A 12,136-nucleotide genomic window follows, 5' to 3' on the forward strand; every position below is an offset into this window, starting at 1 on the left:
TCACTTACAAAGCCCTCACCCACTCCTCTCCCATCTACATCTCTGACCTTATCTCCCTTTACTCTCCCACACGTCCTCTTCACTTCACTAATGCACGCCGGCTCTCCTGTCTTCTGATTACTACCTCCCACTCCTATCTCCAAGATGTTGCACATGCTGCTCCCTATCTCTGGAACTCTCTACCTCTCTCCCTCAGACTCTTCACCTCTCTACAGAACTACAAACGGGCTCTCAAGACCCACTTCACCAAACCCAGCCAACTCTCCTCCTAACCCTCTTGTCTATGATCACTGTCTACCCCTTCTGTGTCGCCTGGTCTGTCAGCCCTTCACCTTTTAGATTGCCAGAGCAGGGCCCTCTTTCCTCATGTGCCTTTCCTTTTCTGGCCCCTGACCCCGGGATTTCCATACCTGTCCTATATTGTCTTGTACTGTAAGTGCAGTTTTCTTGTTTGCTCATTTGATTATGTACTGTGTAATGGGCGCTGCGGATCCCTTGTGGCGCCATATAAATAAAGGATGATAATAATATAGTGTTAGACTATATGACATTGTATATAATTGTACTGTAATAATTTACAACATGTTTTTTATTGATAGCAATAAAAATTAGAATATGTTGTGTAGAGTACGCCTTTATCTCCCAGGCACATACAGTATATAGAGAGTTATATGTGCATTTAATAACATAGTAACATAGTAACATAGTAACATAGTAACTAAGGTTGAAAAAAGACGATTGTCCATCGAGTTCAACCTATTTGTGGTCTCTTATGCAGTATTATTATAGGACTAGTTATTTTTATGTTAGGACTAGTTAAATTAACTATAATGCGTGCCTGTGCACCATGACCCTAAATATCTTTATCCAATAGGAATTTATCTAACCCATTCTTAAAGGTGTTGACTGAGTCCGCCATTACAACTCCCTCAGACAGGGAATTCCAAACACGTATTGTCCTTACTGTGAAAAAACCTTTTCACCTCACTGTACGGAAACTCCTCTCCTCTAACCTAAGCGAGTGACCACGTGTCCTCTGTGCTGATCTTATAGAAAACAGGTCACTCCCAAGCTCTGTGTATTGTCCCCTTATATATTTGTAGATGTTGATCATGTCCCCTCTTAGTCTCCTCTTTTCCAATGTAAACATGCCTAGCCTTGCAAGCCTTTCCTCGTATTCCAGCGTCTCCATGCCCTTGATTAGTTTGGTCGCCCGCCTCTGAACCTTTTCTAGCTCCAGGACATCCTTTTTGTAAAATGGTGCCCAGAATTGTGCACAGTATTCAAGATGAGGCCTCACTAGTGATTTATATAACGGGAGTATAATACTCTCGTCCCTAGCATCAATTCCCCATATTATGCATGCTAATATCTTATTAGCCTTCTTTGCTGCGCTCCTACTTTGGGTACTACTGCTTAGCTTGTTATCTATGTGAACCCCTAAGTCTTTTTCCAGTACAGAATCCCCTAGTATTACCCCATTTAGTATGTAGGTGTTATTTTTTGTCTTGCCCCCACAGTGCATTACCTTACACTTGTCTGTGTTGAATCTCATTCTCCATTTGGCTGCCCATGTTTCCAATTTAGTTAAGTCGTTCTGAAGAGACTCAGCATCGCCCTCCATATTTATAACCTTACACAATTTGGTATCGTCTGCGAAAATTGACACCATGCTCTCTAGACCTTCTGTTAGATGAAAATGTTGAAGTAAGGTGTAATAGCAGAATATGATTGATTTGTAGCTGAGGCTTATCTGGTCTCTCCGCAGAGTGCAGCGTCTTCAGCCTGGATATCGTGTTTCTCATTGATGGATCAGGCAGCGTCCGGTCACAAGACTTCACCAGAATGTTGACATTTGTGTCCACAGTGATGTCGTCCTTCAGTCAAAAGGATGTCCAGGTAACTTGTCCCTTATATATCCCAGACAGCTGACTAGCACAGTAAATACGGGATCGGTATGAAATACCTCCAATCAAAATCCCAACGATCGAAATCCCGAAAGCAATTGACCGACTGTCAAAATCCCGACAAGATCAAAATCCCGACATGGACAAAATACCGACATTTAAAATACCGACATGGTCAAAATACCGAAATATAAAATGCTGACCGGTCAAAATTCCAAAATGCGTTTTTCATTGTTTTTTTGTGTATGTTGACATAGGTCGACATGGACACCATATAAGTGTACCGGGTCCCCTCGCATGGCTTGCTGCGCTTACCTTCCTTCGGGCACTATTATATTCCCCCTCCAGGTACACTGGGATGGTTAAGTATGAACAAGACGGTTTCAATTAAAAAATCATGAAAACTCATGTCGGCATTTTACTTGTCGGTATTTTGACCTTGTCGGTATTTTAAATGTCTGTATTTTGTCCATGTCGGGATTTTGACCTTGTCGGGATTTTGACAGTCAGTCAATTGCTGTCGGGATTTCGACCGTCAGGATTTTGATTGGAGGTAAATTGAATGCATCCCGTAAATACAGGTGTAAGATAAGCAATGTAAATATACTGTGGGAGCCTTTTGGGGCTTAAGCTGGGTACACACTAAACTTTTTTTTTTTGGACTATTTACCCGATTGTGACAGATCAGAACGACAAATCGGAAAGCTGGTATGCACTATACGCTTGCTCAAACGGTTATCAGCGATATCTTCTGCTGCATGGCTGCCCCCGTCTGTCCATCGCTACCTGCATCAGCAAGTGGGTACGCCATTGCCGATCCAGGGTCCCCGTCGCCTCCCCGTCACTTGCGATGTCATGCTGGGTGCACATCGTCTAATGTGTGCCCAACTTAACTCGGTTTAAGTGTGAAGCTAAATACACACTTTGCCAATAATTGGCACATGCGCAAATAAATCGGGGAAATCTTGCCCACAAACACGAACGATCAATTTTCCGATCTCTCATTCCAAAGAAAAAAATCTGGTCCATAATCTCTGAATATGGAGCGGCGTGTGCGCATTCTCAATAATTTCCTGTGTTTTCCTGCCACTATGTCATCCTCCTTGTGGGCGGGCATATGCAAATGCAGCGTGATGTGGCAGAAAATCCGTAACTTCTTTTAGTGTGTAGCTCAGATATTGTTGTCTACAATTTTCAGATAAATTGGCTGATTGTCGGGCCAACCAAAAAATCTGACAGAGTGTACCAGGTGTGTACTGTATTGGTAGACCCATCACACATCATCCATAGGGGAAATGGATTTGGCTGTTGTAATTAACACATACCACTGTATATCTATTATTTAGTGTGACTAGAACACATAGAACACTGGTCTATTGCCCCAGGTTTCTAACCTATGTATTTTATAACCCCAGCAAAGTGTGTAATACCACTTTCAGACAGAAAAATCTCAAAAACCCGGATTTTTCACAGGTCTGTGTTCCCGGGAAAAACCCGGGTTACAGTCCTTTACCCCCTTTCACACAGCACAAAAACCCCGGAAATTTCCCGGGTTGACCCCTTTCAGACAGAACCCGTGTCAGCCCTGCAAAAGACTTGTGTATCATATAAAATGGACTGTTTTTATGGCACACAGAGATGAGGTCAGGAAAGTGGGTGGTGACTGATCGGGTGGTCTTCAGTTTGCCGGTTTCGGGATCCCGGCGCCCAGTATACCGGCACCGGAATCCCGATAGCTGGTATACTGACACTTTTTCTCCCCCTTGGGGTAGAATAGATAGCATGGCGCGCGTAGGACGCCACCGTGCCCACAGCGTAACGAGCCCACAAGGGGCTCATTTGCGCTCGCCGGTATTTGCACAGGAGGTATTTTCTGCAGCATAATGATGACCTCAGACGCCAGCACCAGTGCCACACCCGCTCAGCCAATCAGAGAGACCCTGCTGCTCAGCCAATCGCCAGTGCCCTGCCAGCTCAGCCAATAAGCGCTGTGAGCCTCAACCCGTTTCTAAAATCCCGGGTCGGACCCTTTCAGACAGCCGGCAACCCGTGTAAGAGCCGGGAAAAACCCAGGTAAATTCCTGGGTTAAATTCCCGGGAACTCAGTCCCGTGTTGACCCTTTCAGACAGAAAAAATCCCGGGTCGACCCTTCAGGAGCCGGGAAATTACCGGGTTCTTTTCTCTGTCTGAAAGGGGTATTAGTTGTCTTATTAACAGCTTTTGGTAAACGCCGGATAAGGGTTCCTGGGGTTTGGATGGAGAGTGAGGGTGGGCTCCATTAGGCCCAGTTCGGGTATTAGGGCCTTTAGCCTCTCGGTGGCTAATTAGTGATTTCAGCTGCCTGAGGGTGTTAAAAGGCTATCAGCCTGATCATTCACTCTCTCGCACTGTCTGGGGACTGCAGAGGCTCTGTGACATGTTTAGTTAATGCCGGATGGCAAGGTGTTTATTTTGAGGTTTTATTTTTTTATTCTACTTAATACAACTATTTGAGTCCAGTTGCACCAGAAACCGTGGACTTGTGTGATCTCTCGGCTGCTGTGCACTACCATCTACCCAGGAAATGGTAAATGTTCCGTAACCCTGTTACCACGTGGCGGAGAATTGGCGTGCAATAGATCTGCACATTGTGAAAGGAGCAGCAGCCTTGAGAAACCAGCAGAAATCAGGTCTGTGATTGCCTGGACAGAAGCCAGACTATAGATACAGCGCAGAGTAAACCTGCAGGAGTGATACTCTGCAGAGACTTTTCACAACTTAACACATGTTGGGAGCTGGGGTGCCTCACATGCAAAGACAAGTCCAAGTGGTGCTTTGTCTGCACGGCTGTGGAAACTGGACAGTTAAAGGGCCAGATCCTCCATTTTTGGAAAACAGCGCTGATACATGAACTGGGTAAAATGGATTCAAAGTTGCTGGAAAAACCTGATACTATGGAAGACGCCATTAAGACCGTGCAACAGGCTATAACAGTGCAGCAGGAAGTCACCAGGGTCCATCAGGAAGCCACCCGGTAACATCAATTGAATGTAGAGGAGATACAGAGGCAACAGAACCAAAACTATGCAATCTTAAAAGAGGTGCTGCAGCATCTTGCGGCATGGTCTGCAAAAGCTTCCTCAGATGTCCCAACCAGCTCCAGCTCCATACGAGCTAGACACTTTATTTAAAAAATGACTGTGGCTGATGACATGGAAGCGTATCTGACCACCTGAGAGAGAACGGGCAAGTGAAAGCAGGCCTAAAGAACAGTGGGCTGGTGGCACCTTTTCTTTCAGAGCCTCAAGAAGCTGACTTTGACTGCAGATGCCCTGAACTATGGGAAGCAAACACTGAATTCCTGACTCACCTGGGAGTTACACTGTCAGTCTCAGCGGGTGCATCACTGGGTGTACTCAGAAAGAGGCATTATCTGGTCCTCAGATGGTTGAAAGAGCTGTCATGGACCGTTATTTGAGGTTCCTGCCCATGATTTTGCGCAAGTGCCATAGGGATCCTAAGACAACTGAGATGGTGGAGAGGTATCTGCCAGCAGAGGAACTACTGACCACACCACAGCGGCCCCTGGATCCACGACGGCGCACTTCAGTACAACCTGGTAAGACCGTTCCATGGGAAAAGGGTGATGAGCAGTCAAGATAACGTAAAAACTAAGAGACTGTAAGCACTCAGCCTAGAGACTGGCCGGTGGGGCCAGGAAGGTCTCAGCCACTTTAAAGGCTTGACAGTCATGTGAATAAATGTTTTAGGTGTGATATGCCAGGGCATGTTGTTGCTAATTACCCGTTGTTCAAGAACCCATGCAATGTGATGCTGGTTTTGGATGTCACAGAATGTTTGTGTCGGAGCCCGAAAAATAAATGTGTGTAATTTTTATGGAAGGTAACCCTGTAGAGGCATTGCTAGACTCGGGAAGCTTAATTACCCTTGTGAAAGTTGGGTTGGTAAATGCTTCAAAGTTCCAGTGAACAACTGTTGTAGCTTGCATACGTGGTGACACCCGCCATTGTAATACGCTGAGGTGAATATTGAGACCCCTTGTGGTTCATCTTTGTTAATATGGAAGTGGTCCCTCCCTTAATACTTAATGCTAAAATAAAGAGATACTTTCCCCATTTTTGGAAATTCTGAGAATCCCGTATGGTCACAGGTGTGAGCAGTATAGAGCCAGCTGACCGTACTGGTAGTATACTGGTCCTTGTGGTAGTATGGCTGAAGAAGTAGCAGATGATGAGGATGAAAATGAGGCACCTCCTCCAGGGGAAGGAGACGTTGTATACAGAGCTGATAGTATGCCTGACCTTGAGGTGAGAAAGGAACGGTTTGCGTCAGAACAATTACAGGAGCCCACCTTAATAAAAGCCAGAGAAATGCGAGACACTCAAACTTTGACCATCTTTAGGATTTATCAAGCCTTGCAGAGTGATAAATAGCACTGAGATAAAGTACCAACCAATCAGCTCATATCATTTTTCAAACACAGCCTGTAACATGACAGGAGCTGCTTTGTTAGTACTTTATCACTCTCCAAGGCTTCATAAATCTGGTCATTAGACACTTTAATAGCTTGGTGCGTCTTTAGATTCCACCACCGGATGTACCAGGCCCAAGCTAGGCGCAGATCCTCTGCCTCCTATGTGGGTGACTATGCGCGAGTTCGCAACCAGTTCAGTAACCAGCCATGCTCTCACGCCCTTAAGGAGGACCATCTACCTGTGTCTTCAGACCCAGCTCCCACTCGCCTACCGCCCAGGAATGCCCGATGCACTTTCCAAACATTTCCGAGTCTGTACGTCTCAGTGGTAACTGTGACTCTGAGCTCACATCCTCTGGATCTTCCCACAGCTGAAACAATTGCTCAACCTCTTCCGACCCTAACAAAATTACAGCGTAGGTTAATGGTATAATGCTGGATGTAAATTTATACATTAGGGTAACAGATGTACCTGTGGTTGAAATAAAACGAAACACATTTGCTTGTAACGCATTTCGCCACAGTCTCTCTAATGGCCATTGGAATTTATCAGCTGCGTTCACGATCGATTAAACTGTTAGTCCCATCTTATAACCAGGCTGAGTGTCCATTCATTGTTATAGCAAGGTATTTTGTTATTCTTTGGGTTTTACCTAATCTTCTGTTGTGATACCCTGTTCTTGTGAGGTATCATACAGTGAGCCCTGACCATCCGAACTGCAGCTGCAGAGGAACCGCGACCGCAGAAATTGTCTGATGGGTATTCATGGTTATGGGGCTCAGCTGTAGGCCACCTGCATGTCGTCAGGAGGAAGCTATCTACAGCAGCACGAAAAGGAGTTGCTGGGACCTACAATGCCAGTCACCAGTTAGAGGACTGGCGCATGTCTCCGGCAGGAAGGAGGAAGCACGTTACGGTACATATAAAAGGAAAAGCCACTGAGTCGTTGTCAGTCTCCTGAGGTCTCAAACTCTGAAAGAGAGCTGAGATGAGGATCCTAGAGGTTTCCTGGCTGCATCACTGAGGAGGAATAATAATATATACGGGACTTTGAGGAGTGGTCACAGAAGGAAGGGTTCCGCCTTCCTACGCTTATTGCGTCCTGTCTGGCTGCTCTCCGAGGAGGAGGAAGAGAAAGGTCTTGAGCAATAAGAAAGTCAAAAACGTGGGACCTACTGTATATGGTACTTCGTCCATGGCTGTGTCTTGGTGGGGTGAAAATTCTGGCCTTTCTGCTGTGGTGTGGAAAAAAAATAGTCAATTATGAATAGAGATGAGCAGGTTTGGTTCTGCTGCTCAGTGTCAGTTCTAGTATCCTCGTCAGTGCTCAGTATCACTGCTCATTGTCTTGTGCTGCATTGTGGTGACCAGTATACTACAGTACAATAGTCCAGTGCTGCATCTCACTGCCCAGTGTCAGTTCTCCGTATTATCCTCATCAGCAGAGCCGGTCCTAGGCATAGGCAAACTAGACAATTGCCTAGGGCATCTGGTATGCCTAGGGGCACAAGCAGCTTCTGCTGATTAAAATGATATGCAGCATGCCTATATTCTGTGTGTAGCATTTCGTATGCAGATACAGCCACAGTCGCACACAGTATATAGGCATGCCGCATATCATTTTAATCAGCAGAAGCTGCTTGTGCATCCTAGCCACATATCAATGCAAGTAAGATGCATTTTCATAAAAAATAGGCACCCGACATTAGCAGAGCTGCCAGTTGACTCACGCCAGGAAATATATGTGTCATTATGTGTATAAGGGCACTAATAATGTGCGGCATATGTGTAAAGGACATTATGTGTGTCATTATGTGTATAAGGGCATTAACAATGTGTGGCATATGTGTAAGGGACATTATGTGTATAAGGGCATTAATAAGGGTTAGATTAATGTGTAAGGTGCATTATATTTATAAGGACATTAATAATGTGTGTCATATGTGTAAGGGGCATGAATGCATTACCAATGTGTGGCATTATGTGTATAAGGTGCTTTACTGTGTGGCGTAATGTATAGAAAGGTCACTACTGTGTGGTCTAATGTGAATAAAAAGCAATAATATGGTGTGGCGTAATGTGAATAAGGAGAAATTCAGTGTGATGTTATGTGAATGAGGGGCACTACTGTGAGGAGTAATGTATATAAGGTAAAGTGGTCCTACTGTGTAATGTAATGTGAATAAGGGACACTATTGTATGATAAATTGAGAATAAAGTTGCACTACTGTGTGGCATAATTTGAATTGGGGGTACTATTGTGTGGCCATGCCCCTTGCCAGCAAAAACACATACCTTTTTGGGCTGTGCGCCGAATGTGCACACTGTTCTTATTTAAATTACAGGGGGTAGAAAAAAAAAAAAAAAGGGACTGCTATGGGTGGGGGGTGATGGTGCTGGGAAAGGGGTGCAGGGTCAGAGGCGGAACTAGCGGTGGTGTTAGGGGGCACCAGCCACAATCTTGCCTAGGGCATCATATTGGTTAGGGCCGGCTCTGCTCATCAGTGCTCAGTATAACTGCTCATTGTCTTGTGCTGCATTGTGTGGTGCTCAGTATACTACAGTACATTACTAATAGTCCAGGGCTCCATCTTGCTACTCAGTGTCAGTTCTAGTATCCTCATCAGTGCTCAGTATCACTGCTCATTGTCTTATGCTGCATTGTGTGGTGCTCAGTATAATACAGTACATTACTAATATTCCAGGGCTGCATCTTGCTACTCAGTGTCAGTTCTAGTATCCTCATCAGTGCTCAATGCTCAGTATAACTGCTCATTGTCTTGTGCTGCATTGTGTGGTGATCAGTATACTACAGTACATTACTAATATTCCAGGGCTGCATCTTGCTACTCAGTGTCAGTTCTAGTATCCTCATCAGTGCTCAATGCTCAGTATAACTGCTCATTGTCTTGTGCTGCATTGTGTGGTGATCAGTATACTACAGTACATTACTAATATTCCAGGGCTCCATCTTGCTACTCAGTGTCAGTTCTAGTATCCTCGTCAGTGCTCACTGCTCAGTATAACTGCTCATTGTCTTGTGCTGCATTGTGTGGTGCTGCTCAGTATACTACAGTACAATACTAATAGTCCAGGGCTCCATCTTGCTACTCAGTGTCAGTTCTAGTATCCTCATCAGTGCTCACTGCTCAGTATAACTGCTCATTGTCTTGTGCTGCATTGTGTGGTGCTGATCAGTATACTACAGTACATTACTAATAGTCCAGGGCTCCATCTTGCTGCTCAGTGTCAGTTCTAGTATCCTCATCAGTGCTCACTGCTCAGTATAACTGCTCATTGTCTTGTGCTGCATTGTGTGGTGCTGATCAGTATACTACAGTACAATACTAATAGTCCAGGGCTCCATCTTGCTACTCAGTGTCAGTTCTAGTATCCTCATCAGTGCTCACTGCTCAGTATAACTGCTCATTGTCTTGTGCTGCATTGTGTGGTGCTGATCAGTCTACTACAGTACATTACTAATAGTCCAGTGCTGCATCTTGCTGCTCAGTGTCAGTTCTAGTATCCTTATCAGTGCTCAGTATCACTGCTCATTGTCTTGTGCTGCATTGTGTGGTGCTCAGTATACTACAGTACATTACTAATAGTCCAGGGCTCCATCTTGCTGCTCAGTGTCAGTTCTCAGTATTATCCTCATCAGTGTTCAGTATAACTACTCATTGTCTTGTGCTGCATTGTGTGGTGCTCAGTATAATACAGTACATTACTAATAGTCCAGTGCTGCATCTTGCTACTCAGTGTCAGTTCTAGTATCCTCATCAGTGCTCAATGCTCAGTATAACTGCTCATTGTCTTGTGCTGCATTGTGTGGTGCTGCTCAGTATACTACAGTACAATACTAATAGTCCAGGGCTCCATCTTGCTACTCAGTGTCAGTTCTAGTATCCTCATCAGTGCTCAATGCTCAGTATAACTGCTCATTGTCTTGTGCTGCATTGTGTGGTGATCAGTACACTACAGTACAATACTAATAGTCCAGGGCTCCATCTTGCTACTCAGTGTCAGTTCTAGTATCCTCATCAGTGCTCACTGCTCAGTATAACTGCTCATTGTCTTGTGCTGCATTGTGTGGTGCTGCTCAGTATACTACAGTACAATACTAATAGTCCAGGGCTCCATCTTGCTACTCAGTGTCAGTTCTAGTATCCTCATCAGTGCTCACTGCTCAGTATAACTGCTCATTGTCTTGTGCTGCATTGTGTGGTGCTCAGTATACTACAGTACAATACTAATAGTCCAGGGCTCCATCTTGCTGCTCAGTGTCAGTTCTAGTATCCTCATCAGTGCTCACTGCTCAGTATAACTGCTCATTGTCTTGTGCTGCATTGTGTGGTGCTCAGTATACTACAGTACATTACTAATAGTCCAGTGCTGCATCTTGCTGCTCAGTGTCAGTTCTAGTATCCTTATCAGTGCTCAGTATCACTGCTCATTGTCTTGTGCTGCATTGTGTGGTGCTCAGTATACTACAGTACATTACTAATAGTCCAGGGCTCCATCTTGCTACTCAGTGTCAGTTCTAGTATCATCAGTGCTCACTGCTCAGTATAACTGCTCATTGTCTTGTGCTGCATTGTGTGGTACTGCTGAGTATACTACAGTACATTACTAATAGTCCAGGGCTCCATCTTGCTACTTAGTGTCAGTTCTAGTATCCTCATCACTGCTCAGTATAACTGCTCATTGTCTTGTGCTGCATTGTGTGGTGCTCAGTATACTACAGTACATTACTAATAGTCCAGGGCTCCATCTTGCTACTCAGTGTCAGTTCTAGTATCATCAGTGCTCACTGCTCAGTATAACTGCTCATTGTTTTGTGCTGCATTGTGTGGTGCTGCTCAGTATACTACAGTACATTACTAATAGTCCAGGGCTCCATCTTGCTACTCAGTGTCAGTTCTAGTGTCCTCATCAGTGCTCAGTATAACTGCTCATTGTCTTGTGCTGCATTGTGTGCTGCTCAGTATACTACAGTACATTACTAATAGTCCAGGTCTCCATCTTGCTACTCAGTGTCAGTTCTAGTATCCTCATCAGTGCTCACTGCTCAGTATAACTGCTCATTGTCTTGTGCTGCATTGTGTGGTGCTCAGTATACTACAGTACATTACTAATATTCCAGGGCTCCATCTTGCTACTCAGTGTCAGTTCTAGTATCCTCATCAGTGCTCAATGCTCAGTATAACTGCTCATTGTCTTGTGCTGCATTGTGTGGTGCTCAGTATACTACAGTACATTACTAATAGTCCAGGGCTCCATCTTGCTGCTCAGTGTCAATTCTAGTATCCTCATCAGTGCTCACTGCTCAGTATAACTGCTCATTGTCTTGTGCTGCATTGTGTGGTGCTGCTCAGTATACTACAGTACATTACTAATAGTCCAGGGCTCCATCTTGCTGCTCAGTGTCAGTTCTAGTATCCTCATCAGTGCTCACTGCTCAGTATCACTGCTCATTGTCTTGTGCTGCATTGTGTGGTGCTCAGTATACTACAGTACATTACTAATAGTCCAGGGCTCCATCTTGCTACTCAGTGTCATTTGTAGTATCCTCACTAGTGCTCACTGCTCAGTATAACTGCTCATTGTCTTGTGCTGCATTGTATGGTGCTGCTCAGTATACTACAGTACATTACTAAAAGTCCAGGGCTCCATCTTGCTGCTCAGTGTCAGTTCTAGTATCCTCATCAGTGCTCACTGCTCAGTATAACTGCTCATTGTCTTGTGCTGCATTG

General features: G+C 44.8%; 1 protein-coding gene across 1 annotated transcript in view; it reads left to right on the plus strand.

The window, feature by feature from the left end:
• LOC134945905 (integrin alpha-M-like) overlaps positions 1–12,136 on the plus strand; it is a 234,564-nt gene that overhangs the window by 48,399 nt on the left and 174,029 nt on the right. The window contains exon 6 of the mRNA XM_063935462.1: positions 1,769–1,899. Coding sequence (XP_063791532.1) covers positions 1,769–1,899 — 131 coding nt within the window. The remainder of the gene's footprint in view (positions 1–1,768; positions 1,900–12,136) is intronic.

Source organism: Pseudophryne corroboree, chromosome 7 (genome assembly GCF_028390025.1).
Source record: "Pseudophryne corroboree isolate aPseCor3 chromosome 7, aPseCor3.hap2, whole genome shotgun sequence".
In the NCBI taxonomy this organism is placed as follows: Eukaryota; Metazoa; Chordata; class Amphibia; order Anura; family Myobatrachidae; genus Pseudophryne; species Pseudophryne corroboree.